The sequence below is a fragment of the Pipistrellus kuhlii genome, unplaced genomic scaffold, assembly GCF_014108245.1.
Source record: "Pipistrellus kuhlii isolate mPipKuh1 unplaced genomic scaffold, mPipKuh1.p scaffold_m20_p_4, whole genome shotgun sequence".
NCBI lineage: Eukaryota > Metazoa > Chordata > Mammalia > Chiroptera > Vespertilionidae > Pipistrellus > Pipistrellus kuhlii.
The window spans coordinates 90,249,632-90,277,273 of NW_023425540.1; the positions used below are offsets into that span (position 1 = coordinate 90,249,632).

General features: G+C 56.5%; 2 protein-coding genes and 1 long non-coding RNA gene across 11 annotated transcripts in view; 1 reads left to right on the forward strand and 2 right to left on the reverse strand.

Moving 5' to 3' along the window:
- Nucleotides 1–861: 861 nt before the first annotated feature.
- Nucleotides 862–5,332, reverse strand: KREMEN2 (kringle containing transmembrane protein 2). Of its 2 annotated transcripts, XM_036409875.2 has the most exons (9): nt 5,038–5,330; nt 4,600–4,774; nt 3,488–3,579; nt 3,256–3,380; nt 2,929–3,082; nt 2,187–2,519; nt 1,965–2,090; nt 1,784–1,880; nt 862–1,450 (listed from the first exon to the last, which is right to left on the reverse strand). In XM_036409875.2, exons 1-9 carry the CDS (start codon nt 5,168–5,170, stop codon nt 1,240–1,242), a joined length of 1,446 nt encoding a protein of 481 aa, XP_036265768.1. In that variant the 5' UTR covers nt 5,171–5,330; the 3' UTR covers nt 862–1,239. The 2 variants fall into 2 exon arrangements, with proteins under 2 accessions (XP_036265768.1, XP_036265766.1); XM_036409873.2 differs by having other exon boundaries at nt 1,965–2,519; nt 5,038–5,332.
- On the forward strand, nt 3,558–26,017 carry LOC123651181. Its single transcript, XR_006739715.1, has 3 exons — nt 3,558–3,569; nt 7,709–7,713; nt 25,885–26,017. It is a non-coding gene; the product is annotated as an uncharacterized LOC123651181 (long non-coding RNA).
- The window catches only part of FLYWCH1 (FLYWCH-type zinc finger 1), a 36,446-nt gene continuing 17,472 nt past the window's right edge, over nt 8,669–27,642 (reverse strand). For 2 of the 8 annotated variants that reach the window (XM_045571383.1, XM_036409840.2), the window contains 9 exons: nt 26,148–26,253; nt 24,998–25,427; nt 24,328–24,774; nt 20,793–21,209; nt 20,392–20,655; nt 16,225–16,488; nt 14,930–15,202; nt 13,776–13,848; nt 8,669–10,290 (listed from right to left, as the gene is read on the reverse strand). In XM_045571383.1, coding sequence (XP_045427339.1) covers nt 10,278–10,290; nt 13,776–13,848; nt 14,930–15,202; nt 16,225–16,488; nt 20,392–20,655; nt 20,793–21,209; nt 24,328–24,774; nt 24,998–25,325 — 2,079 coding nt within the window. In that variant the 5' untranslated portion in view covers nt 25,326–25,427; nt 26,148–26,253 and the 3' untranslated portion in view covers nt 8,669–10,277. Of the gene's footprint in view, nt 10,291–13,771; nt 13,849–14,929; nt 15,203–16,224; nt 16,489–20,391; nt 20,656–20,792; nt 21,210–24,327; nt 24,775–24,997; nt 25,428–26,005; nt 26,254–27,642 lie in introns of those variants that run through there. The other 6 variants (XM_045571384.1, XM_045571381.1, XM_045571382.1 and 3 more) reach the window with 5 other exon arrangements.

Sequence of the window (27,642 nt, forward strand, 5' to 3'; positions counted from 1 at the left end):
GGTGGGGCAGGCCCCGCCCCGAGGCTTCCCGGGACAGCACCCTCTTTAGCATAACGTATGCGGCGCCCCGTCTCCTTTGCACGGAGTGGCTGTTGACTTGGGACCCAGCGTCCTGGGAACCGGCGGCTTTGCCAGAGTGACCGCAGCGCCTGGCGTCGCCCCGCAGCGCGCGCCCCGGCTTTCCAAACTGCTCCCAGGTCAACGCACCCTTGGGCGCCCACCCTTCCCAGCACCGCCCAACACCCAACGCCACCCCCTGGCAGCCTGGGCTCTGTCCAGGGTGCTGCCAGCCCGGGCCGTTCGGACAGGTCAGGCCTGGAGCCCGCACTCCAGCTCCAGCTCCAGCGATGATCTATCCACAGGCCTGGCTCCCCTGGGGCACAGCAAGGCGCGCCGGGATGTCCAGGCCCCTGCAGGTGTTCCTGACTTTCCAGGCGCCGTCGGGAGAGGCCCTACCCTTTGGACTGCCTTCTTTGAGCTCCACAAAACTCACTCTCTATTACCGCCCACAATGTACACTTTCCGCCCCGCCCAGGACAGGCAGGAAATGAAGGGGAAGACAGAGGGCAAGCAGCCAGGGAAGAAAGGTCACTCCCTGCCTGGGTTCATGCTAAAGTGGGGCCCAGGAAGGCATTGCTTCTTCCGCTTAATCTGGCTCACAGCCTCACAGCCTGCCTCTCCCTCCCACCCCCCTCTAGGACCCGCCCGCCCATCCTTCCGCCCGCCCATCCTCAGCCCTCTGCATTTCAGCTGGCGCCCAGACACTGCGTGGAACGCCCTTCATTTGCATGGACACACCCAGCCCTTTGCTTCAGTGTCATCACCATAATTTCCCACCACTTAAGAATTTGCAGAGCCCTATACCAAAATAGGTTCTTTATTCAAAGTCTGTGTCTGGTCTTTTGACCACTTTTGTTGAACTCTCACATTTCACTTAGGGCAGCAGTGCAGGACTACCCCCAGAGGGGCTCAAAGACCCTGAAATCAGAGCTCCTTGTCAAGGTCTCTGAGGAGGGAGCCGATTGCTCCTGCCAATGGGTCTGGACCATCTGGACACCTAGAGTTAGGCCAAGTTCCCAATAATAGTACCAGAGGCTTCTTGTCCGACGTCTGACCTCTGAGAGGAGAGCAGAGGCAGAGCTGCCCTTAAAAAGGGGGAAGGCCACGGTGGAGTGTGAGACAGAGTGCCGGGTGTCCATCACTCTGTTGGAGGATCCAATGGACCCCGGGGGGCCTGAGTCAGAGGGCAGAGATGAGTGAACGCAGGGAACTCTGGCTGGAGGCGCTCAGCGGGCGGTAAGTTGAGGCTAGCCCCTCAGCCTGGGAGTCCCCAGGGGGGCAGGGCAGCGCCACCCCTCCAGGACGGCGATACCACACAGCCCAACTTCTCCCAGAGCCCTGGGCAGGCCTCAAGGGCAGGGGTCCTTTTCCTGGAGCCAGCAGACAGCTCCTAGAAAGGGAGCAGGCATCAGCCAAAGACCCAGCCAGTCTCACCTCCAGTATCCATCCTGCTTCACCTGCGACCCCAGGCCGCATTTCCTGTGTAGACCCAAGGTCCCTCAAGAACCTAGGAGTTTCAGCTCCAATTCCTCATCTGGGTCCCAGCTTCCCACCAGACCGCCGTCTCCACCCAACACACACACACACACACACACACACACACACACACACACACACTCTCTCTCTCCATGCCCCCACCACGCGCCTGGGCACCGAGGCATCCAGTACCAGATGCCCCACTGCCTAGCTGGGTCACCCGCAGGCCCTGCCCCAGCGTGCGCACCGTCGGCGCAGCAGGCGCAGCAGCGACAGCAGCAGCAACAGCAGCAGCGACAGCAGCAGCAGCACGGAGACGGCCATCACCGTTGAGAAGACCTGGGCTGTGGGCACACAGGGGCGGTGAGGACAGGGCTCGGGAGAGCGCTGCTTCCCCAGCTCCCACCCTCCTCAAGCTCCAGCCTCACCGCCCACGGTGGCCTCCGGAGCCCCAGGCCGGGGGCTGCAGCTGGCATTGGTCCCGTAGGGGAGCCCTGCAGGGGTCTGGGCCGCGCCCCTGGGGAGCGCCGGGTTCTCCGCCGCCTCCGGCAGGCCTGTGGAGAGGGGCGTGAGGGGTGTGAGGGGGCGGGCTGGGGGGCGGGACCGGGCTGGGGGGCGGGGCCCGGGCGGACCCGGGGGCGGGGCCTCACCGCGGTAGCTGAGCGCGAAGCCCTGCGCGTGGCCGCGCGCGTCGCTGCGGAAGCTGAGCAGCAGCGCGGCGGCGCGCAGGCGCAGGGGCCCGGCGGGCGGCGGGCGGGCGCCGTCGAAGGCGCGGAGCAGGCTGCCCGAGGCGGCGTCGCGCAGCTCCAGGCGGTCGCGCGGGTCGGCCAGCTCGAAGAGGCGGAAGGTGAGCTCCAGGGCCGCGCCCGGCGGGCCCAGCGCCCAGCTGCAGTTCTGGTCCGGCCCGTACTCGTCCGGGAAGCCCGGGGAGTAGATGACGCCCTGGGGCGCCGTCCAGTTCCCCTGGCAGGAGCCCACCGACACTGCGGGGCGGGGCGGCGGTCAGAACCCGAGACCCCCGGGCCGCTTCCCGGGGCGGAGCTCTGCGCCAAAGCCCCGCCTCCTCCCGGCCAGGCCCCGCCCCCAGCCTTTCCGCCTTCCCTTCCCACATTCCCCACATTTCTTTTTTAAAAAAACATTTTATTTAAATTTTATTGATTTTTTACAGAGAGGAAGGGAGAGGAATAGAGAGTTAGAAAAATCAATGAAAGAGAAACATCAATCAGCTGCCTCCTGCACACCCCCAATGGGGTTGTGCCTGCAACCAAGGTACATGCAAACAAGGTACATGACCGGAATCGAACCTGGGACCTTTCAGTCCGCAGGTCGACGTTCTATCCACTGAGCAAACCGGTCAGGGCCCCACATTCCCACATTTCGCCCACTCCTCACCTTCGTAGACTCCCAGGCGCCCATCGCCGCCGCACAGCTGGCCGGGGTGGCCGAAGCAGATCTGGTCACAGTCGGTGGCCGGCGCGGGGCGACCCCGAGCCAAGTCGCCCTCGGAGCCACAGAAGCAGGCGTAGCCAGCTTCCACGCCCGCCAGCTGGGGGACAGAGCGGGTGACGCCGGGCAGGGCCTGGGGTGCGGGTGGGGTGTTGGGAGCCGGGGGTCGGGCTGGGGAGTGGGAAGAGGGCTGGAGGTCCAGCAATGGGCACAGCATCAAGGTTTGGTGTCAGAGCTGGGAGTTGGTTTCAGCCCCGGTCAGGTGGACGGTACCTGGAAGCCCTTCATGCGGCAGAAGCGGAGGCACACCTGCACGGTGAGCTTCGTGGAGGTGCCGCTGGGGCCGCTGAGGGCGGGGGGCGCGCCCGAGTCCACGAAGCAGCCCAGGTACCCGGGCACTGCGGGGCGGGACGCGGTCTGTGTGGCGCCTCCGGACGTGCCCGGCCCTCGGGCGGCCCCCTCGCACCCCGGCGGCCGCCGCCCCCCGCCCCGCTGGGCCACTCACTGTGGCACGTGGGGATGTCGCAGTAGCGCCAGTAGATGCCCTCCTCCGTCTCCGCCACGTAGCACCACGGCTGCACATCGCCGTCCGGGTTCCTGCGGGCGGAGAGGGGGTCCAGGTCCTGCTCCCCAAAATCCCCCCCTGCCCCGCCCCGCCCCGGGGTACAGCAACCCGTCCGCGTGCCATCCTCAGAGCGGAAGGCCGGGAGCTATGAAAGGGTCCCGGGGGCAGATTTTAGGTTTTCAGCTGAGGACTGTGCCTTTGCTGTGTTCCCCCACCCGCGCCCCCGCCACCCCGGGCCTCGGCCACTGGCTGGCCTGAGCACCCCGCTTTCAAGCAGAAGTGGTGACTCCTGTCCACAGAGACGTGTCCTCCCACTCCGGACAGCAGCTGTGTCTCTGAACCCCAAGGCCCTCGGTCACCCTAGTGGGTGCCCCTCAGAGAGCCTGGCCCTCACTCCGGAGATTGCTTCCTGGCCCCACCCACACGGCCCCTCAGCGCCCCTCAGTGCCACTCAGTGCCCAGGCCTCAGTGCCACTCAGTGCCACTCAGTGCCCAGGCCGGTTCAGAGGTCGGGCACCTGAGGCCGGACCCGCGTCAGGAAATGTTCTGAGCGCCCAGCGCAGGTAAGGCCTGTCCCCGAGCCCTTCCGCTGGACCGGCCCCACAGAGCCTCCTCGCCACCCTCTCCCACCCCCCAGCACCTGCCCCCCAGCCCCTGCCTCAGGTCCACGCCCTAAATAGGGGGCTCAGCCCCGCCTCCAACGAGGCCCCGCCCCAAAAGTCCCTCCCCCAACAGACTCCGCTCCCGCCCCCCAAAACTCCACTAACAGACCACGCCCCTTCCCGCCCCAAACGTTCCGTCCCCAATAGACCACGCCCCCACTCCAAAGGCCCACCCCCGATAGACCACGCCCTGGCCCCTGCCCAAAAGCCCCTACTAACAGACCACGCCCCCGCACCGCCCCAAAGGTCCCGCCCCCAACAGACCCTGCCCTACCCCAAGACCCTCCCGATAGACCACGCCCCCGGGCCGCCCCCTTCCAATGCACTCCCCGACAGACCCCGCCCCAAATGCCCCGCCCCCGACAGGCCCCGCCCCGGGCCGCCCCTCACCGGCAGAAGTTGTGCGGCCCCAGCCCCCAGCGGCCCTGGGGGTCGCGGGCGCTGCTGTAGCTGTGCTGCTGCGTCTGGTCCCAGAAGAGGCAGGGGCGGCCGGTGCCGCGCGGGCCCGTGCGGTTCTGGCGGCCGCGGTAGTCGGCGCCGTTCACCTGGAAGCACTCGGACAGGCCTGCGCGGCCACGGCAGGTCCAGAGGTCCGAAGCCGCGTCCGACAACCCGAGGGCCCCCCTCTCCCCGCCCGACTCCCCGAGGCCCCCCTCTCCCCACCCGGGGCCAATTCCTCCTGCCTGGCTCCGAGGCCAGCGCCCCTCGTGCCTGGCTCCGCTGCACCCGCCACCTGCTCTGACCCGCCCCAGGCCCGGCCCCGGGTGCCAGGCCGGGAGGCGGGAGCGGGAGCGCTGACCAAGGCCCAGGTCTCCGGCCGAGACTCACCTGGACTGTGCAGGCTCCCCGCGGAGGCCCGGCGTGGCCACGGCATTGGGAGGAGGAGGAGGAGCAGGAGGAGGCTCTGCGGGGCTCCTGCCCCCATCGCCCCCGACCCGGGAGGGGTCGCCCAGGCCTGCATACGGCCTGCGCCACCCCGGGGTCGCGTCGGGGTCTCCAAGGCGACCTGGGGGGAGGCGTTGTCCTCTGACCTTGAATCCTCGTCCCACTTTGGGCAGCACTCTCGTCTGGGGGGAGATACCCCCCGGGGGTTTCTGTCCCCGGAGGCCTCTTCTCTGCCCTGTCCCTCCTGGGGGATCTCTGGCCAGGGTTCCCCGTCTCTCCCTCTGGGAGCTCCACACCTTCTCCCTCTGCACCTCGCTTTGAGTTTCCCCAGCCCAGGTACCCAAAGCGCTGCTCCCGCCCCCTGGTGTCCCTCCCGGTCCCTCCCTCCTGGGTCCCTCCCTCCTACCCCCCATCCCCGAGGCCGGGAAGCCCCGCCCGAGACGGGAGCGAAGACAGCAGGTCCGGGCGCCTTCCCCACGTGCCTGGGACCCTCGGCGTCCAGGAGCGCGCCTCTCCCCCTCCTCCTCTCCCCGTCCCCTCTCTGTCCTCTCCCCCTCCCCTTCCCCCTCTCAGGGTGCGTGCAGGTTCTATGGGGGGGGGGGGGAGTGTGGAGAGGACCCTAAGGAAGGAGCTACAGGACCCTCTCTCGAGCCGCTCTACCCGGGACACCCGCTCACAAGCACCCTTAACGGAAACGCGCGCCCTCCCTCCGCCCAGGCACCAGCCACTGGGCAGACACGCGGGTACCCTCTCCTCTCAGATCCTCACCCCTGCGCCCCCGGCCTGGCGGAGGACGTGCGGCTCCTGCCCTGAGCCCTCCAGACAGCGGGATGGTGGACACTCAGCCCGGACAGGCAGGGGCAGCTGGCGTCTGGGGAAGAAGGCAGCTGCGCCCCGGTCCCAGCCTGTCCCTCTCTCCTCCCCCTTCTTCCCCTAAGACCCCCTGGCCCGGGCTCGCAGAGCCATCGCGGCGCGATGGAATTCCCCAGCTGTACCCCGGGCCCCCGGCGAGGGAGGGGGAGCCAACAGGCCCGGGCAGGCGCGGGGGGGGAAATTCCCCGCCCCCTCCCCGGGGCCCAGCTCCTCCGAGTCCTCTGATCTTCCAGCGCCGCCCGCCGGCTGCCCCCAGGGCTTGGGGGGCGGCCAGCGCAGGTGCGTTGGAGGGTGAGGGAGGGGACAGGGAGGAGATGGGTGGTGGCTGGAGGCTCAGAGCGGATCCGCCCCTCCCAGAACCCTAGTCCCTCAGGCTAGCCACCCAGCCACTCACCAGGTCCACACCAGGCTATCCATCCTGGGAGGCCCTGTCTCCACTAGGTGAGTAGCGCCACCACCTCTCCTCCCCCTCCCACCTCCCCACCCCAAGATGGGGGGCGCAGGGAAGATTCTAGAAAGGCCAAGATGCAGCTGTCTGTGATGAGACAGGAGACCTCACAGTTAATGCCTCCCACTCATGCAGGCTCTTGGGTGGGTGGGTGGGTGGGTGGCACACAGGGGAGCACTCAAAGGAGGAGGGCTTGCCAAGGGGCAAGGCTGGCACCGAGCTGCCTCCTGAGGAGCCCGGTCAGCAGCCAGGCTGGCCAGGGCTCCCTCCTAGTTTCAGGCACTTGACTAGGAGTTTGGTAACTGGTGACTTCAGTAGCCGGCCACCCGTGGCCTGGATCTTCTCCTTCCTGCCTATGAGCACCACCAGTCACTGCAAAGGCTCGGTGGCATCACGGAGAGCATCCCAGGCCAGGGCGATGGGGGTGCACTGAGAGCATCCCCACCTACTGTCACAGCCTCCTGCGAGGGAAGTGAGTGTGGGACGGGACAACCAGGTGCCCATGTGAAGAGTGGGGCCCAGTGGGGGGTTAGAGGAGGAACTGGTCCCTTCCCTGAAGGGAGGTTGGACCAAAAAAGACTGTCCATTTGGTCCCCAGCACTTCCATCGCCCACTCCACTCCCTACTGCCTCAGTCTCCTGCAAAGAGTGGCGGGGGAGGGGGGGTGTAAGGAAGCAGGTGCTCAGTCCCAGGACTCAGGCTCTGAGAGGAGGCTCATGGACGCCCCAGCAAAGGAAGGCCAGGGCCCTTGACCCTGCTGAGGGGCCCACAGACCGGGGAATTAAACAACGGAAATGGATTGTTTCCCAGTCTGGAGGCCAGAGTCTTCTGAGAGCTGTGAGGGAGCATCTGTTCCATCTCTCAGGACTGGCTTTGGCGGTTTGCTGGCCATCGTTGCTGTTCCTTGGCTCTCGGAAGCATCAATAGCCCTGACCTCTGCCTTCATCTCCACATGGCATTCTTCCTGTGTGCATGTCTGTGCCCAAACTCCCCCTTTTATAAAGATGCCGCTCATATTGGATTAGGGCTTTTCCTGCTCCAGGATGACCTCATCTTAATTACAACTGCTACGGCCTAATGGCTGAGTTGTATGCTATGTGGACTATCTAAAAGCCTAAGTGACCGAGCGACCAGACAACTGGTCGCTATGACGTGCACTGACCACCAGGGAGGGGGCAGATGCTCCACGCAGGAGCTGTCCCCTGTGGTCAGTGCCTCCCACAGCAGGAGTGCTGCTCAGCTGACCTTCGGGTGCCAGGCGCTGGGCGGCAGCTGTAGTGGGGCCTGGATGAGCTGGAGTGGCATAGCGCCCAGCCAGGGCTCCGGCTTCTCAACGGCCACCTGCCCCTTAGGGCACTACTACATCCAATCCCCACAGAGCCTGGCCTGCAGGGATAGTCTACACTGGCAGTCTGATATCCCCTGAGGGGGCCGGATTGCTAGAGGGTGCAGGCCAGGCTGAGGGGCCCCACGGGTACATGAATCCATGTGCTGGGCCTCTAGTATTTCAATAAAGCTTTTACTAAACAAAACAAAACAAAAACAGGCAGGATGGCACTGATGGACACAACTGATGGCACATTTAGGGACAGGCAGGACCATATCAAGACCACGGCTCTGGGTTCTACTTGTGTCCTGGGGCCTTCAGGTGAGGAGGACAGCAGGTAGACACTCCCTTTGGCTGCCAGAGCCCTGGAGGCAGCAGGACACACAGGCTGGGTTGCAGAAAGGAGGGCGGAGCTGGTGCTGCAGACCGACAAACCATGAACCTTGCAAGTGGTCCAGTTTCCAGAACACCAACCTCCAGGCTTCCAGGCTGGGTGGAGGGGCAGAGAACCCCTTTAGGGAGCTGGGAGGGAATGCAGGGATGGGGTGGTGAGCCCAGAGGAGGGATCAAGGAGGAGGTGGTCAGTGCCAGAGGGCGAGCTCTGAGAAGCACCCGCTGACTTTAGTGAAAAGGAGGTCCTTAGCCCCACCCCACAGAAGTCCTCCTGACAGAGGACATGGGGACAGGAGGCTGGGCTGGGGCCAGAAGGGGGCGTGCGGTTCTGAGAAACATTTCTAAGACGCTCACCTTACAACCTTGGGGACAGGGACTGTCCTACAGCCAGCCACTGGTCCCCACTTTTAAATTTTGAGTTCCTTGTTGATAATTTCACTAATCCTTGGGAATTTTACTTTAAATGTTATAATTGAGACATCGATGCGAACTGTCATGCAAAGGGGCACAGACACACCACCCACACCACATGGTGCAGCCATAATGGAATAAGGTTTATTGGCGGAATCTAGCAGCAGAGTGGGAGAAAGAAAAGCACAATTCCTCTGAGATGCCGCTGTCTGCGGAGGGAACACCAGCTTCAAGAGAGGGATCCGCCCAATGCACTGGGCTCTGTGACAGTGATGGGCAAGGGACAGCTCTGGCTTCAGAGCCAGGGAGGAAGGGACTTAGAAGACACTTCTGGAGTTCAGTAGCTAACTGAACAAGCTGATGGGACTGCAAATTTCTGTCCATCTGGCATCCTCAGTCTGAGCAACATGGACCATCCGTCTGTCCTCTAAGGTCAAAGCAGGTGTGGTGAAGAGTGAGTGTACTGCTCCATCGATATGAATGTCCAGGAGAGGCCTGCATCCTCTTTAGATTCTTCTCACACGGCACCCCAGCTTCTGGGTGCAGATAGCCCAGCCAAGGTGACAGCTGTGGGGCTTAGGACTAGGGAAGCCGCTGGCCAAACTCCATTTTCCGACCATGTGCCACTGAGATACGTGGAGGGCGTGGCTTTGATGGCCTCTGTTGTTGCAAAGGGGATGTGGATATACACGCCAGCTCTACATGGTGAGTTATTAAATAGGGTTTATTGAGGGAAATGAACAAGCAGAGGGGCAGGGGGGACACTGAGATGTCACTGTCCCACGGCTGGGTGGCAGGCTCCATGGCCAGCTTGCCAGGAGAGAGCAGAGAGCCTGCGGCTTGTGCTCCCTCTGCAATTACAGGATGAGGGCCTGAAGCCCTGCTGTCAAAGACACGTCCTTTTAAGCAAGCAGCAGCCCTGCCTCCCCTGGACCGGCTAGGCCAGCTCTCTGCCGTGACCAGGCTGCAGAAAGATGCGCCTCTGCTGCCGCCCAGCTCTGCTCTCCTCCTGCCTCAGATGTGTGTGTGTGGGTGGCCGAGGGCACTGCGGCCTCAGGCAGACACAGTGTGTCCATGCTGACTTCCTGTGGACATTGGGCTGGCTCCCACGGCCAGAAACGACCCCTGCCATGGGGGTAATGGACATTGGGTTTAATCTGGAAAGACAGCGAGGGGAAAAGTCTGACAGTGTCGTGGGGCCTCTGGTTTGGCCGCTCAGTAACTGTGAGGGATGGCTGCGCTCCAGCAGCAGGTGGCCCCGGGCACAAAGGCCCACGTGGCACCTGCCCAGAAAACACCTGAGTGGCCGGAGCTAGGCAGGGCAGTTCAGCTAAGCTCCAAAAATCAACAAGTTCCCCAAACGTGCCCTGGCCAAAGCAGGGCCACACCCAACTAGAAAGTCCTTGGCAAGGTCTCACGCTGCGGAATCAGATAGGTGTTTGTGGCTCGGGGCGGCGGAACAGGGAAGACTTTGTGAGAAGATGCTTCTTCAGATCTTGTGGAGGCCGGGCCTGCCCCACATCACGCACGCCTTCAAGCTGCCAGCTCCTGGCACTCGTTTGCCTGCCTGAAGTCACCATCAGAGTGTTCCTCCTGGGAGGCCTCTGGAGGGGTGTGATGGCTGTTGATGTTTGAAAGAGTGGAAAAGAGCGTTTCTCCAGCAGCAGCTAATTTGGTGGGAAATGCCGGGGTCCTTGATGCTGGCGACACCCGTGGGAAAGGAGACTGGCCTCACTGAGACTCCCTGTTGGGGTTTACGCGATTACAAGGAAACACATGTTTATTATGAAAATCCAAACATTGCAGAAACAGATAACACAGAAAGGTAAGGATTCCTGTAATACTTTTCCTTAGAGAAAAGCCATCAACTAGACCATTTCTATACACGCATATATGCACACATCATATCAATTCCTTTAAAACGTGAGATTGCTCCATGGCCGTAAAACCTGGGAATCCCCGGCTTTCTACACCAGCATGTCCTGGGAGGAAACACGGACATGCCTAAGAAGTCCCATGTCCTGCTCTGGAAGTCTCTGGGCCTTTTCAAGACAGACAGTCTTCTTCTATTATTGCGATAGTTTTATAAAATGTTTGCAGATTCCTTGGTATTCCTCACTCCAAGAGGAAAAGCGTGATTCCTCTCCTTTGGGTGTGGTGACTGACTTCTAATGCACACAGTAAAGCAAGAGTGACGGGATGTGACTCTGGTCATAAAGCCACATTGGCTCTTCCTTTTTTTTTTTTTTTTTTTTTTTAAAGGAAAACAGCCTGCCTCACTGGTTTGGCTCAGTGGCTAGAGTGTTGGCCTGTGGACAAAAAAGCCCAGGGTTCAATTCCAGTCAAGGGCACATACACAGGTTGCAGGCTCGATCCCTAGCAGGGGGGGCGTGCAGGAGGCAGCCGATCAATGGTTCTCTCACATCATTGATGTTTCTTCTATCTAACTCTCCCCTCTCCCTTCCTCTCTGAAGTCAATATAAATATTAAATAAGTAAATAAATAAAAATAAAGGAAAGCAGCCTATTGGAAATATAATTGACTGGTCAAATTTGTATTTATTTATGTTATTGATTTCGAGAGAGAGAGAGAGAGAGAGAGAGAGAGAGAGAGAGAGAGAGAGAAAAGAAGGGGGATGGTAGAGAGATTATTTGTTGTTCCACTTATTTTTGCATTCATTGATTGATTCTTACATGTATGTGCCCTGACCAGGAATGGAACTGGGGATCAAACCCGCAACCTTGATGTATCAGGACAATGCTCTAACCAACTAAGCTACTCAGTTAGGGCTTCCTTTTTTCTTTTCTTCTTTTTTTTAAGTGACCTAGAATTTTGGCTTTTTAAAATGGTGTTTTGTTTTTTTTTATTACAAAGAGAGGGAGAGGAGAGAGAGAAACATAAATGATGAGAGAGAATTATTGATTGGCTGCTTCCTGCATGCCCCCTACTGGGGATGGAGCCTGCAACCAGGGCCTGTGCCTTGACTGGGAACAGAACCATGACCTCCTGGTTCATAAGTTGATGCTCACCCACTGAGCCACACCAGCTAGGCTCTTTGTTTTCCCCAAACAGCTTTATTAAGTTATAATCATAGACCATATAGTTCACTCACTTAAGTACAGAATCTGACAGTTTTAGCAAATTCACAGAGTTGTGCAGCCATTATCATAATTACTTTTAGAACATTTTCACTACCACAAAGTCCTCTTCTTCCTCTTCTGTTTTTGGGAGAGTTTGTGAAGGATTGGTGTTCTTTTTTTTTTTTTTTTTTTTTTTTACATTTTTTTGTTTTGTTGAATTTTTGGAGAGAGGAAGGGAACTGACCCAGCAGCTTTTTGGTGCCCAGCATGGCTGGCCAGGGCTTTAAATGTTTTTATTTATTTACTTAAGGCAATATTATTTTATTTCTTAAAATATGTTTTTATTTTAGAGAAAGGGAGAGAAAGAGAGTAACAACCTCCCACAAGTCCACAACCCCAGCATGTGCCCTGACTAGGAATGGAACTGGCAACCTTTTGGTGCATGGGACAATGGTCAACCAACTGAGCCACCCTGGCCGGCACTCTTAACTGTTTTTAGAAGTCACCAATGAAGTCATTCATCTGAGTCTGGGCTTTTCTTTATGGGAAGTTTTAAAATGAATAATTCATTCTCTTATTTTAGGCCTATGTAGATTTCCTTGAGTCAGTTTTGATAGCTTGTCTTTATAGCATTTTTTTTTTCATTTAATCTGTTATCTAATTGGTTGGCATGCCATTGCTCACAGTATTCCCTTAAAACCCCTTTTCTTTGAGGTAGATAGTAATGTCCCATCTTTCATTCATAATTTTAAGAATTTGAATTTTCTCTAATTTAAAAAAAATACTTTTTGGGTCAGTTTAATTAAAGGTTTGTCAATTTTGTTGATCCTCCCAAAGAATCAAGTTTTGATTTAGTTAATTTTATATATATATATATATATATATATATATATATATATATATATATAAATAAAATAATTTATTATATATATATATAAATTATTTATATATATATATAATTGATTTTTTACAGAGAGAAAGGGAGAGGGAGAGAGAGTTAGAAAACTTTGATGAGGAAAAAAAACATCAATTAATTGCCTCCTGCACACCACCTACTGGGGATGTGCCCGCAACCAAGGTACATGCCCTTGACCAGAATCGAACCTGGGACCCTTCAGTTAGGCCGATGCTCTATCCACTGAGCCAAACCAGTAAGGGCTTAATTTCTATTCTTATCTTTATTATTTCCTTGTACTTTCTTTAGTTTACTGTGTTCTTTTTTGTTTTTAAATATATTTTTATTGATTTCAGAGAGGAAAGGAGAGGGAGAGAGAGACATCAATGATGAGAGAGAATCATTGGTCCCGCATGCCCTTCCCTGGGGTGGAGCCTGTTACCAGGGCAAGTACCCTGGTTTGTAGGTTGATGCTCAACTACTGACTGACTCATGCTGGCCAGGCTACTCTGTTCTTTTTCCAGTAATTTAACATGTAACTTTAAGTTATAGAGGTGAGAGCTTTCCTTTTTTAATATAAATTTTATAGCTATAAATTTCCCTCTAAGCATTGCTTGGTTGTATCCCATAAGTTTTAGTATGCTGTGTCTACATTTTGTTTATTTCAAAGTATTTTCTAATTTCCCTTGTGATTTCTTCTTTGAATCATTGGTTATTTGGGAGTGTATTGTTTACTTTTCACATATTTGTGAGTTTCCCACATTTCTTTCTAGTTACTGGTTTCTGGTTTCACTCCACTGTGGTCAGATGACACACTTTGCATGATTTCAAACCTTTTAAAATTTATGGAGTCTATCCTGGAGAATGTTCTATATGAGTTTGAGAAGAACTCTGCTATTGTTGCAGTTTTCTTCTTGTTCTGCTCACTCACTTTGGGGGAAGACAGCTGACCTGTTTGAGGACATTCAAGTGGCCCCGGAGGGCTCCACATGGCGGGAAGCTGAGTCCTCCAGCCCACAGCCATTTAGGTGAACAGGCCATTTTGGAGTGACTTCCTCCAGCCCCACTCGAGCCTTCGGAGGACTGCAGCCCTGGCTGACATCTCTTCTTCAGCCTGTGAGAGACCTGATCCAGAACCACCCAGCCCTGCCACTCCTGAAATCATGACCCACGGAAACAGTGGGAGACAGTCATTTTAAGCCTTGAAGTTTGGGGTTAATTTGTGACACAGCGTTAGATAACTAGTATAATTACCCATTAATCTGCTGGCTTTCAGAAGAGTAACTCTTGAAGTGCAGTTGAACTTTAGTCAGCAATTTTATCTTTTCTAAGGAAAAAAATTGAAAAGCCAGATTAATCTTTTTTTTTCTTGTTGAAGGTGCTAGAGCCAATGACACACACCTTGTACTGATAACGCCTTGAGGATAATGAAAGCCAGGGGGGTCATTGGGAAGCCCCAAATTACTTGGGCCTAGTGCAATAAGCTATTTGAGATTCTCAGAGACAATCTGCAGTCCTTCTCATCAAAGAAATTGGGAACCAACCAGACATCAAAGATGACCCACCCCTCACCATGCTAAAGGCACTCCATAATGTCTACTTCCTGTTTGAACCTAACTGTGGCTTTCTCTTGGAAATCTCCTTTTTTGTTTTAGGTAGAAATCAAGTTTCTTTTGGTGATTTTATAGAACTTGGGTTCATTTCTGTCTTTTATAAGATATTTACATGAATTAATTTGAGACTCACACTGCTTTCTAGAGACTGGCTTTATATTCCGTTTGTGTATACAGAACCCATTTTGGTTTACACAGTTCATTATTTGCGAAAGTTTACATGCCTGTGTGTGCATTCTTCCGGGTGGTCTCTATTTTTTCACCAGATTTTCAATCAGTAAAAAATTAAGACCTCTTTCACCAAAACCGGTTTGGCTCAGTGGATAGAGCGTCGGCCTGCAGACTGAAAGGTTCCAGGTTCGATTCTGGTGAAGGGCACGTACCTTGGTTGTGGGCACATCCCCGGTGGGGGGTGCAAGAGGCAGCTGATCGATGATTCTCTCTCATCGATGTTTCTAACTCTCTATCCCTCTCTCTGCCTCTCTGTAAAAAAAAAAAAAAAAAAAAAAAAAAAAAAAAAAAAAAAAAAATATTTAAAAAAAATTAAGACCACTTTTGATAAAAGAAAGAGAAAATTGTAGTTTGTAAGGACGGGACAGATTTAGGTGTATTTTCAGGTTCAGGAGAAGAAGCCAATAGAGAGGGTAGAAAATTCTGGAAAGGCAGAAAGGCGCTGGCAGGTAGTGCCTCTCCCCCAAGGTGTCTGAACTTTGGGTTGGCAGAGACCAAAACCGCACAGGGCTTTCAATCCTTCTGCACCCCCCCCCCCCCCACACACACACACACTATTGGTACCTGGGTCCTCCTTCTGGGCTGCAGCGGGAAGCCGCTCGCGCCGCCTCAGGGCCTCCAGGCCCACCAGGTCAGGCATGTGGCAGTGGGCGCGCATCACCGTCACCTGCTGGTCCTGGGTGATGGCCCGGCTGCGGCAGCCCAGCCGGGCCTGGTCCCGGCACATCCAGTACACCTTCTCACCGGCAGCCTTCTCCTTCCTGTAGAGGAAGCACTCGTGCACCAGGAACTTGCCCCCGAGGGGCGTCTTCAGGAACTCCAGAGGCTGGGGGGGTCCTAGAAGGAATGCCATGCGGTGAGAAGGGTGCCTGGGCCGGGCCTCGGAAACAAGGAGAGGAGCCCGGGTGCCAGACGGAAGCTGTTTCCTCTTTCCCACCAGCCTGCGCCCTGGGAACTGTCATCCTCCTGCAGGGCCACGCTGACCCCTGCACTCTGCCCGTCTGTGCGCAGGGGCCGGGGCGGACCCCTTCTAGTGGGACGGGCTGTCTCTAAGGGCTCCGGCGCTGCCCGGGGAGGCTGGCTCTGCAGCCGGCCAGATCCTGAGTTTCCTGCTCGCCTCTCCTGACTGGGCTTGGACTCCACACTTGATGGCAAGTGCCTTGAGCTGGAACATTCTGGAGGGGCTGAGCTGGAACATTCTGGGAGGCCCATGGCTGGTCTGAACCCTGTGCACCAGGGCCCTCCTAGCTCCCTGTCCACCTCCCTTTAGCCAGCTGGCAACCAATCAACTCCCTGTCTCTTAAGACTCTTAAGAACCTTAGCTGAAAGGTCATGCATGTTGAGGTTGGGTGGTCAAAGAGAATGGGGGGGGGGGGTTGTTTGGAGAGAGGGAGGGAGAGGGAGAGGGAGAGGGAGAGGGGAGGGGGGGAGAGAGAGAGAGAGAGAGAGAGAGAGAGAGAGAGAGAGAGAGAGAGAGGGAGAGAGAGAGAGAGAAACAGAAACAAGAGAGGCCCAGAGAGGGGAAACAAAGGGTCCCCAAGGTGCAGGCACATTGCCTCACACATGGGTGCTGAGCACAGTACTGCCACCCTGGCCCACTGGCATCCCTCCAGTGGTCTGAGCTGGTTTCTCTTACTGACAGCCCACCTCAGACTGGGCCCTACAACATGAGCGAGGAACCCAGATGTAGCCTCTTCTCTCAGGGAACTCAGCAGGTGGACAGACTGACATGCATGGCGGGACCACACTGGACATGGGCCGTGGATGGGAGGTCCTAGCAGGCAGTTCAGCCTGTGTTTTGGGGTTGGCCCAGAGGCTGCCAGGCCAGGGGGAGACCAGGGCCCAGCGCCTGCCCACACCTGAGCCTTCACGCGGGACTTGGGTGGGGAACGGCTCCCGCTGCTTCAGGGCCTCCAGGCCCCCCAGGTCCGGCGGGTGGCAGTGTCTGCGCATCACCATCACCCGCTGGCCCTGCGTGATGGCCCGGCTGCGGCAGCTCAGGCGGGCCTGGTCCCGGCACGTCCAGTACACCTTGTCGCCTGTGGCCTTCTCCCGCCTGTAGATGAAGGACTCGTGCACCAGGAAGCTGCCCCCCAGAGGGGTCCTCAGGAACTCAGTGTCTTCTGGGGAGAAACGGGGGGAGCAGTCAGGGGAGGGAGAGGCCGGAGCCCAGGCCTTGGAACAGAGCAATGAGGAGGGTAGGGGCCCTGTTCTCAGACCCAGGTCAACATGGTTCACGGAGTGACCTCCACAAGCCCCACCCCAAGCTGTACCCACTTCCTCCCAGCTGGAGGGCCCCGGAGCCCAGGACACAGACACCCACCCCACCCGCCTCAAACCCAGCCAGGCTCAGCTCCCAGGGGCCCCTTTCCAAAGCCTGGCCGGGAGGGGAGAGGAGAGGCTGGTGAGGTGGAGGCCCCTGAAGGCAGAGGCTGTCCCTCCATCTCATGGTGCCTCCAGGAAAGGGCATCTTTGCTCCCTCTCCTAGCTTATCCCAGGGGCTGCAATGGGTGCACACTGGCCATCAGTCCCTGCAGAGGCGAGGGACAATGGAGGGCCACTCGGGGGGACAAGTAATCAGAGTACAATAGGCAGAGTGTGACACGCAGTCGACTCTCCAGAGAGCCAGGCCAGGTGGGGACTTGATGCTAGGGCAGCAGGAGGAGGTAAGCCACAGTGTGAACGTGTTGGATGTGTTGAGACGGAGGTAGCTAAACCCTCTGCCCAGAGAGCTCCCTTCCCTCTGTCCAGGGACAGGGACCAGGCAGAGGAGCTGGAGAAGACCCCCTGTTTCCCCACCAGGGAACGCCCTGGAGAGAGGGTGGGGGTGCCTGGATGTGGCTAGGTGACCTCAGAGCATGTTTCTGTTCCTCTGGCACCAGACGAAAATGTGCTCTAAGGCAGCGTTTTTCAACCGCTGTTCCGCGGCACACTAGTGTGCCGCGAGATGTTGCCTGGTGTGCCGTAGGTGCAGACAAGACAAGAATTTTATAATTTTTCACTATTTTGTTTATTTAATATTTCATAATAAAGTAATTATAAAATACTTTCTTTGTGTTTATTTGATTCCTATTCAAGAGAATTACTTTATATATAGTCAATATAGGCACAGAGTTAAATTTTTTAACATTTTCTAATGGTGGTGTGCCTCGTGATTTTTTTCATGAAACAAGTGTGCCTTTGCCCAAAAAAGGTTGAAAAACACTGCTCTAAGGAAGGAAGGAGCACCAGGACAGAGATTGGGGAAGGGGAGGAGAAGGCCACGGAGCAGAAACGCTGACAGAATGGTAGAGGCTGGGGGAAGCGGTGGGGCAGGGGCGTTTGATCACAGACTGGGCAAACCGGCCTGCAGGGGGAGCCACTGACAACAGTCCAGGGGCCAAGGCTGGGCGCTGGGCTTCCTCTGAAGGTGGGCCTGTGTGTGGGCTGTTTGTATGAAGAACTGTAACGGTGTCAGCGCTGGGAAGGAGGAATTCTCGGGGTGGGAGAAGGAAGTGGCAGTCTGCAGCGGGACTGCGGCACTTCTCACTCATTTCCACGCCCCCGTCCGGGAACGGGGCGGCCGGTCTTAGACCCGGTGGGAGGCTCCTCCTTGCAGGCACTGGCCCATCACATGCATGGGGAGGACCCCTTCAGAGAGCTGTGGGTCACTCAGTAACAGACCATGTAACCCAGGAAGGATTTACAGCCTGGAGCTCTGCCAGCAGCCACACTCTCCATCAGGGTCCCTTCAGACACATGTGGTCTCAAGGTGCGGCCTCCAGGGACACTTGCCAGGCTAGTCACTAGAGGAGGGACTTCCAAAGACAAGGGGGTGAGCCAAGCCAGAGAAGAAGAGACTGAGCGATGGGGTCCAGCTAGGGGACCCCAGGGAGATGGTGGCAGGACCCCAGGCAGGGCCCCCGTGAGTCTGGAGCAAAACGCCTAGTGACTGCCAGCTGCGGGCGAGGAAGAGATGTGTGAGGAAGAGGAGTGATGGGCACGGAACACTAGGTGGACAAATAAAGCAGATGCTCAACTGCCCAGAAAAGGAAGAGCTGTGTGAGGAAGAAACAATCGCAACGAATCCCCAGCTCAGCGCGAACAGCTTTATATTATATAATAAAGTGGAAACAAAAAACTGCAGTAACCTCACTGAAAGGATGGGGGCAGCAGGTAACAGCTGAATGCTTCTCTCTCTTTACCAACACTCTCTTGTTAGAAATCAACCAGAGATTCAAGAAGCAGCAAACTGAAGAAGAAATAGGGTAGCCTGGCGGGTGTGGCTCAGTGGTTGAAGTGTTGTCAAATACACCCAAGGGGTGGCAGATTCAATTCCTAGTCAGGGCGCATACCCAGCTCGCAGGTTTCATCCCTAGCCAGGCACAAGTGGGAGGCAGCCAACTGATGTCTCTCTCTCACTTTCTCTCTCTCTAAAAAACAATAAAATATAAAAGAAACAAGGGGAAGAGCTCAGAAGTATTAGTTGGGGTGGGGATTGGGAGTGAGGGTAGGGTGGGGCTGCCATGTGCCTTGTAGCTCATCTCCAGGTACACAGGAGTTACATGGAAATGGAATAAAAAGAAAGAGTCAGAAAGAAATACAATCAGAAATCTCAACTGAGAGAACTTTAGGGCCAAAAAGTCCCTAATTCAGAAATGATACAACTGGTAACTTCTGAAAGAGGCAGGTGTCTCTCCCAGGAGTGAAAAGCTGGGTAAGAGAAGGCAGGGCCAAAGCTGCTCTTCTTAGCAAGAGGAGGACGGGAACATTTACGTATTTGCAGTGTATGCCTGCGAGAGTCCAAACACAGGCCCTTTGGGGCTGGCCCAGTGGACAAAGATGGAAAGAGAGGGGCTGTGACCCTCGCCAATGGCTCCCTTAGGGCAGATGATAGGTATTTATGGAGAAGAGCTGGAGGAGAGGAGTTGGTTAATTACATAAAAACCAGGTGGTCTGTAGGATATGCTTATTACTCAATACTGTATCATCCAATCACAGTATAAAAGTGAGAAACTGGCCGAAACCGGTTTGGCTCAGTGGTAGAGCGTTGGTCTGCGGACTTAAAGGTCCCAGGTTCGATTCCGGTCAAGGGCATGTGCATTGGTTGCGGGCACATCCCCGTTAGCGGGTGTGCAAGAGGCAGCTGGTCGATGTTTCTCATCGACGTTTCTAGCTCTCTCTCTCTCTCCCTTTCTCTCTGTAAAAAAATCAATAAAATATATTAAAAAAAAAAAAGTGAGAAACTGGCAGTGAATGATTAGCTTCCTCTATAAATTCTTTTTCTTTAAAATATATATTTTATTGATTTTTTACAGAGAGGAAGGGAGAGAGATAGAGAGCTAGAAACATCGATGAGAGAGAGACATCTATCAGCTGCCTCCTGCAACCCCCTACCGGGGACGTGCCCGCAACCAATGTACATGCCCTTGACCAGAATCGAACCTGGCTGGGACCTTTCAGTCTGCAGACCGACGCTCTATCCACTGAGCCAAACCAGTTTTAGCTATAAATTCTTTTTTAAAATATATTTTTATTGATTTCAGAGAGGAAGGGAGAAACATCAATGATGAGAGAGAATCACTGATCAGCTGCCACCTGCACGTTCCCTACTGGGGACCAAGACTGTGACCCTGGCACATTCCCTTGACCGGAATCGAACCTGGGACCTTTCAGTCCGAAGGCCGACACTATCCACCGAGCCAAACCAGCCAGGGCTCCTCTATGAACTCTAAGAGAGAAAAGGGAGGAGGAAGAGGAAAGGAAGCCTGGGCTGATCATGTGCTGTGGAGATTTGGGGGCAGCTTGGCCTGGTCTAAGCAGGAGGATAAGGACTACCACCTGAGTGAGTCTGGCCAGGGAATGTGGTGAGGTGGGAGGGGGGGGGGGAGGGGTGGAGGCAAGGGAAGGGGAAAGCAAGGGGAGAGGCCGTGCTCCTTCCAGAGGGCTCCTGGTAAGGTACGGAGTGTGCTTACTAAGGGTCACGAGGGCCCAAATGGAAAGGCTGGCTGAGCCCTGCCGGTCCCAGGCCTGCTCCCATCTCTTACCTGCGTTCCCCCTCTGGCTGACACCAGGGCGCTTCTCCCGCTGCCTCAGGGTCTCCAGGCCGGACAGGTCCGGCGGGTGGCAGTGGCCTCGCATCACGGTCACCTTCTGGCCCTGCGTGATGGCCCGGCTGCGGCAGCGCATGCGGGCCTGGTCCCGGCACGTCCAGTACACCTTGTTGCCAGAGGCCTTCTCCCGCCTGTAGAGGAAGGACTCGTGCACCAGGAAGCTGCCCCCCAGAGGGGTCCTCAGGAACTCAGGGCCTCCTTATGAGAAATGGGGTAGGTGGTCAGCCAAGACTGAGCCAGGCCTGATTGCCCTCCCCTCCCCCCCGCTCCCATCCCCCCCGGCCCTCAGGACGTGAGGGGGGCCCAGCTCTGGTCGGTGGGCATGAAGGACTCACCCCGGCCCCTTTCCTGGTCCCTGGTGGGAGGTTCCTGCAGGGCCTGTGGCTTCGCGTGCTTCTTGGGACGGGGCCTGGTGAGGGTCAGGGTGCCGGACCCCCTGTGGTACAGCAGGCTGTCCACCCCTTGGAGCAGCTTGTCCCTGGGCCTGGGCCTGGGCCTCTGTGTCTCCAGGATCTTCTCCTGCTGCCGCCGGGCCTGCAGGGCCTCCTTGTCGGGCGGATGGCAGTGGCCACGCATCACGGTCACTCGCTGGCCCTGGGTGATGGCCCGGCTGCGGCAGCCATGGAGCACGTGGTCTCGGCAGGTCCAGTACACCTTGTCTCCCACCGCCTTCTCTCGCTTGTACAGGAACGACTTGTGCACCAGGAAGCTGCCCCCATAGCAGGTCTTCAGGAACTCGAAGGGCGGGCGCTCTGTGGAGAAGGAACCAGCGGTCACAGGGTCAGAGGGGTCAGCGGGGTGGTCAGGCAGTGCTGCCAGTGGAATGTGTGGCCAGGCGTCCTCTCCAAATGCATCCCACGGAACCCCCACCCAGCAACTCAAGGGGGCACTGCAGTTCCTCTTCTGGTGGTCAGAGAGGCGGCCTCGACCAAGATCACACGCCCAAGATGGCAGCGGTCCAAGCTGGCCATGACTCCACAGCCTATGCCCTCACTCACTCCAGGCCATACTTTTCCTTAGGGTTTATTTGAAAATATCATCTAATTTTTAAAAATTTAATAAATCTTTATTGCTCAGATTATTACAACTGTTTCTCCCTCCCCCCCAGCTCCCTTCCACTTGGTTCCCACCCCACCCTCTGTCCTTACCCTCCCCCCACCATTGTCCTCATTCATAGGTGTACGATTTTATTCCATTCTCTTCCTGCACCCCCCCACAGCCCTTTCCCCATGATAATTATCAATCCACTCCCTTTCTTTGCCCCTGATTCTATTATATTCACCAGTTTATTCTGTTCCTCAGATTTTTGATTCACTTGACTTTTAGATTCACTTGTTGATATATATGTATTTGCTGATCATAATTTTTATCTTTACTTTTTTTCTTCTTCTTCCTCTTCTTAAAGAATACCTTTCAACATTTCACATAATACTGGTTTGGTGGTGAACTTCTTTAGCTTTTTCTTATCTGTGAAGCTCTTTATTTGCCCTCAATTCTGAATGATAACTTTGCTGGTTAGAGTAATCTTGGTTGTAGGTTCTTGCTATTCATCTCTTTGAATATTTCTTGCCACTCCCATCTGGCCTGCATAGTTTCTGTTGAAAACTCAGCTGATAGTCATATGGGTGCTCCCTTATGGGTAACTGTTTTTCTTTTGCTGCTTGTAAAATTCTCTCTTAGTCTTTTGCCCTTGGCATTTTAATTATGATGTGTCTTTTACTTGATTCTTGCGATCTTCTAGTCTGCTGTTGGGTCTCTGTATTTTTTATTTCAGTCAGTGTATGTTTAATTTCTAGTTGGTCCTTTTTCATATCCTCGAGGGTCTCATTAAACTTATTGGCCTTTTCTAGGAAATTCTTAAAAAACCTTATAACCATGTTTTGAACTCTATAGTCAGTCTTTTGTTCTCCTCCATTTCTTTTGTTTGAGATCTGTTTCCTTATCTCGGCATTTTTCACTGCTTCCCTGAGTTGGTAGGGTGGTTTTGTGTGTTTGGTGTCCTATATGGGCCGGTGAGTCAGCCTCCCCAGTCACCTGAGGTAGACACTCTTGGTGCTCCCCTCTGTGGATTAAGTATACAGCCTTGTTGTAGTTAAGTTTTGATTGTTGTTGGTATCACTGGGAGGAATTGACCTCCAGGCCAACTGGATGTTATCAGCTGTGTCTACGCCAGGATACCTTCTGTATTGGAGACAGTCTTATAGGATCAGACTTGCAAAATTGCAAAAGCCTCTGAGCTCAGCTTGGATGGAGCGGAATCTCAGGGCTGAACTGACAGTCTTGGCTTCCCACCAGTCCTACCCTTGTGCATGCGCCTTAGACTTCTGCCTTCTGCACTCCCCTGAGTTTCCACCTGACAGTCCAGATTCCCCCTGTAAGAGTGTGGGTGCTCCAGGGGCTCGTCCGGAACTGGGTTTTAGTGCTCAGTGCAGTGGGAACTGGGATTCAGTGCAGTCAGGAGGTTCCGACTCCTTCCACTATGGAGAGACTCCAGTGACCTCTCTGTGCGCACTCACTCGCGCACAACTCTAGACCCTGCCCACTGCAGCTCCCAGCTCCCCAAAGTCTCCCAGTCTCTGAGTCTCCATGTGCCTTTCTCTACAGTCCAGATTCCACCCATATGAGCCTGGGTCCACAGAGTTTCGCCTGGGGCTTTCTTTCCCCTCTCACCAGCCAGGCACTCGGCTGCCCTTCCTCTCTGCGCATGCGTCTCCCTACCTCAGCGCTTTGTGGCTCCCCTGATCCATGAGCCTCTTTCCTTCTTTCTAGTTGTAGATTTTTCCACTCTGCCAGCTTTCCTGTGGTTCTGGATGATGTCTGTTCTGTCTTTTAGTTGTTGTTTTCAGATTGTTGTGTGAGGTGGCAGTTTAGGCGCTTACCTAGGCCACCATCTTGTTTTTTTCAATATTATCTAATTTTTGATTTATACTTGCACATGCCATAAAATACAAATGGTACCATAAGATACACAATGAAAAACAAGCCCCTCTCTCTCGCCCTGCCCCAGGGACTCAGAACAGCAGTTGTTTGAACAGCAGTTAACGCCTTTCCAGGTTAGGAGGCACCCAGCCTTTGGGCCCAAGCCCACCACCGAGTTGTGGGTAATAAAAACTGCACAAAAGTTCCGTCTACAAGTTCCTCAGAGCCACCATATGCTGGGCCAGTGCTGAGCACTGCCCACATGTCAAACACCTAATCGCCCTGATATTTAGACTATGATCCATCCTAGGACAAAGGCCCCAAAACTGCAGAAATTCAGCAAATGTTCTGAGGCTACCCAGCTACATGAGATGGGGCTGGAACTTGAACTTGGGACCCAGAGCTCAACATTCTCCCACCAGGTGACCTTCCCTAACTGCCCGGGTTGCCAGAACCCCATGGAGCCCGTTAAAACTCATGATTCGGGCCTCATACCGGACCCTGCTATGTCAGAAATTCTGCACGGACTTGGGTGCCTTGGCTTAGGACCGTGGTCGGCAAACTGTGGCTCGCAAGCCACATGCGGCTCTTTGGGCCCTTGAGTGTGGCTCTTCCGCAAAATACCACGGCCTGGGCGAGTCTATGTTGAAGAAGTGGTGTTAGAAGAAGTTTAAGTTTAAAAAATTTGGCTCTCAAAAGAACTTTCAATCGTTGTGCTGTTGATATTTGGCTCTGCTGACTAATGAATGAGTTTGCTGACCACTGGTTTAGGAGCTCTGCTTCTATCCTATGAGCTTAAGGACTATGGGGACACGTGAATGTTTTTAAAAGTCGTTTTAACTTGGAACACATTCTATAAAGCGTGTAGGACCTCACATTTCTATTTGGGCATAAGAAAGGGCCCCAGTGCATGCCTGTCCCAGAGTGGAGTCGGGGCAGGGAGACACTCACCAATCATCAGTAGTCGGCGTTTCTTCAGAGGCAAACTCCTGAGAGGCAAGGTCAGCAGGGTCACGCTTCGATTCAAGAAGTACGGCTCAGGGTCAGGCTCCTCCGGCTCCTCGGGGGCCGGCACTGGGCCTGCCTCGGTGAGGGGCTCCTCCCCCTGGCCCCCGGGAGCCTGGGGGTCCGCCGGGCCTTCGGGCGGGCGCAGCAGCTTCTGTTTCAGGCGCCGGGCCTCCAGGCTCTTCTCGTCCGGGGCGTGGCAGTGGCCCCGCATCACCGTGGCCCGCCCGCCCCGGGTGATGGCCCGGCCGCGGCAGCCCAGCTCCGTGTGCTCGCGGCACTTCCAGTACACCTTGTCCCCCATGGCCTTCTCCTGCTTGTACAGGAAGGAGTCCAGCACCAGGAGGCGGCCCCCGAACGGGGTCCTCAGGAACTCCAGGGGCTTGGGGGCCGCTGAGGGCAAGGGGAGGGCTGGGTTAGCTGAGGGGAGTAAACAGGACACCGGGTACGTGGCTGTGAGGGTTGGGGGGAGTGAGGTTGGACAGGGATGAAGAACATACCAGCCGGGGACAGGTTTTAATTAAAGACAAGGAGGCTTGGCTCGGGGCAGGGATGGGACGGCAAAGTCACCCCTCCCTGAGCATGCAGAGTCAGGGTCAGCAGGCCGGGGGCTCACCGGTGTCGGGCTGGCTGCGTTTCTGCTCCAGGGCCTGGGGGCTTGGCTGGACGGGCGCCCCCTGCTCCTCGGCCGGCAGGGCTCCGCCCAGGGTGTTGGGGCCAGGCATCTCCAGGGTCATGTGCACGTCTTTGGCCAGGGAGACCACGCCATTTTCGTCCCCACTGCAGATCGTCACCAGGACCAGATTGAAGTATTCGTTGGAGTCGTTGGAGTCGTTGGGGTCGGTGGGGTCTGCAGGGACGGCATCTGTGCCGGCCTCAGGGGACGGCTCCTGGCCGGTCTTCATCCTCTCACTCTCCTGCTCGCTGGGCTCAGGCAGGGGCATTCTGGGACCAACGGCCCGTCCTCCAGGCCACACTCAGGCCCGAGTCGTTGGATTTCTCCTCCCTGTCCCAGGCGAGGAAGCCGGCAGTCCAGGGTGTCTGTCCTAAGGGAGGAGGAGAACCCCGTCAGCGGAGAGGCCTGGGCTCAGGGGAGTGGATCGGGGGGCAGGCAGGGCAGTGAGGCACTAGGCTAGGCAAGGACCCGAAGGGAGCTGGAGAAACCCAGGCTGTGCTTCTGCTTGGCCAGTTCCTCCCTTGGCGACAGTGAGTATGTCACCGCCCTCATCCAAACCTCACTTTCTCCACGTGTGATGTGCCACATACAAGGCTCCTGGGGGGAGGGAGGGTGGTTTGCGAGGGACTGTCTGGGCACTAAGATACTGGTAACTGTGAGTTACTGTGAACTGAGGCCCACAGGGCGCCGTGTTCATGTTTTTTTCCCCCCATTTAAGCTCCCGCCCCATGTTATGAAAGTCCACCATTCTCACTGACCCAGGTTACAGATGAGGGCACGGAGCTGCCAGGGCGGCCAGCACAGCCAGGGAGCCGCAGAGCTGGGAGGCCGGCTGGGGAGCCCACTCCCACGGCGCCCAGCACACCGTGTCCAGGATGACAGCCACTGGCGTTCCTGAGCACCCAGCACCAGCGACAAGCACTGGGGACATGAGCTCAGGTCACCGACCTTCCCGGAGTTGCCAGCGCCCCTTCGCCCTGACGCTCTGCAGACCACAGCGCTCCTGGCCCTGAGAGGCAGGACTCTGGACTCACAGCTGGATCCTGTGCCCACCCCAGGCGGGGGGCCAGGGCCCCCTGAAGGCAGCGACCTTGTGCTGGAGCTGGCGCTGGCTCTGTCGCAGCCGCAGCGGGGCGGGGACGGCTGTGTGGCTGTCCGGAGGGTCCGTGGTCACTGAGGGCTCCCTGGCTGCTGGCCTGGAGAAGCAGAAAGAATGGACGATGGGACCGGGGTGTCCTGGAGACCCGCAGAGGGACATCAGGGAGGGTGGTCTCTCTGTCTTCTCGGGGCATTGGGTGGTGGGCACCTTGTGGGTCTTTCCCATTTCAGTCCAGAAACAAGACTGCCGCCTCGCCTCACATTCCGGCTTCCCCACTGTGAGCGGTCATCCCACCCCGAGTCCTGTGGTTCCAATCCCTCCTGGTTCCCCTTTCCTACTAGGAGGTTCCCTGGGCGGGTGCCCACATTAGCTCCCCAAGCCCTGGTCACCCCAAGTGTGTGTGTGGAGGGCCGGGACACACACACACACACACACACACACACACACACACACAGAGTCCCCGCATTCCCCAGGGCTTCCCAAAGCTACATGCTTGCCCAGCCTCGGCAGCAGCAAAGCCCGGTCCGGATGGGCGGGACCCAGGAAAACATCCTCCAGGAACCAGGACATCTGGTAGGAGTCCCTGCCTAACCTGCGTCACCCTCACCCCTCCGTCTCCCGGTCCAGCTCCTCCCAGACAAGCCAATCTCCGGTTCTCCCATGTGGGCCTTTCCCGCCCTGTCCATCCTACCCCACAGGCGCTGGGGGAGGGGAGGAGGGAGGAGGGGGGAGGCGGGAGAAGAGGGGGAGGGGGGGAGGGGGGAGGGGGACAGAAGGGGGAGGAAGGAGGGGAGAGGGGAGGGGGGAGGCGGAGACCCGGGAACAGGCCTGGCGGCAGTTGAGGCCCCGCCCACAGGCCGCCGCTGCGTGTGATTGGCTCCCGTGCGAGTCCCTCCGCCCGCACTCCGCCCCCAGGGCTCGCAAGCTCTCGGTCCCTGAACGGAAGTGGCCGGTCCCCAACCCCAAATCCTCCCCGTGCCCTCCCCTACGGCCTCCCCACAGGCCGGCAGACACCCCGGCCCCAGACGGCGCGCGCACTGCCCGGCCAGCAGGCACGTCCCCCAGGGTGGGCAGGGGGTCCCGCCACACAGGGGGATGGAGGGAGGCTGCAGGGAGCCCCCACACCGACGCCTGGGCCTCAGAGGATCAGCCGCCGAGCCCCCTCCTCCAGGCCAGCTGGTGGACATGACAACAAAGACCAATGGGGGCGGGAGGGGGGCATGGCAAGGACCCGCGTTCCCGTGGAACCGAGCGCGTTGTCATGGAGCCACTGCAATCCTCTCAACTCCAACTGCGGTTTCAATCCAGGGCCTCGCGTCCCAGAGGAAATGGAAGACAAAAGACCTTGAGCCACGGCTGACCATCGGGCCGTGGAAAGGCCTCCAAGGACCAGAATTTAATTGGATTGATAGACGGTTCCCATTCCCAACCATTAAAGGCCCTTACACTGTAGGTTGTTTAATGACCACAAATTCTCCCGGAAAGC

Bases quoted from the DNA above. Each gene is read 5' to 3' on its own strand.
- KREMEN2 (XM_036409873.2), bottom strand. From the start codon at position 5,170: ATGCAGGCCTGGGCGACCCCTCCCGGGTCGGGGGCGATGGGGGCAGGA. The intron at 4,775-5,037 runs GTGAGTCTCGGC...GTGGCCGCGCAG, and splicing joins GGGGAGCCTGCACAGTCCAG to GCCTGTCCGAGTGCTTCCAG. The intron at 3,083-3,255 runs GTACCGTCCACC...TCTGTCCCCCAG, and splicing joins GCCGCATGAAGGGCTTCCAG to CTGGCGGGCGTGGAAGCTGG.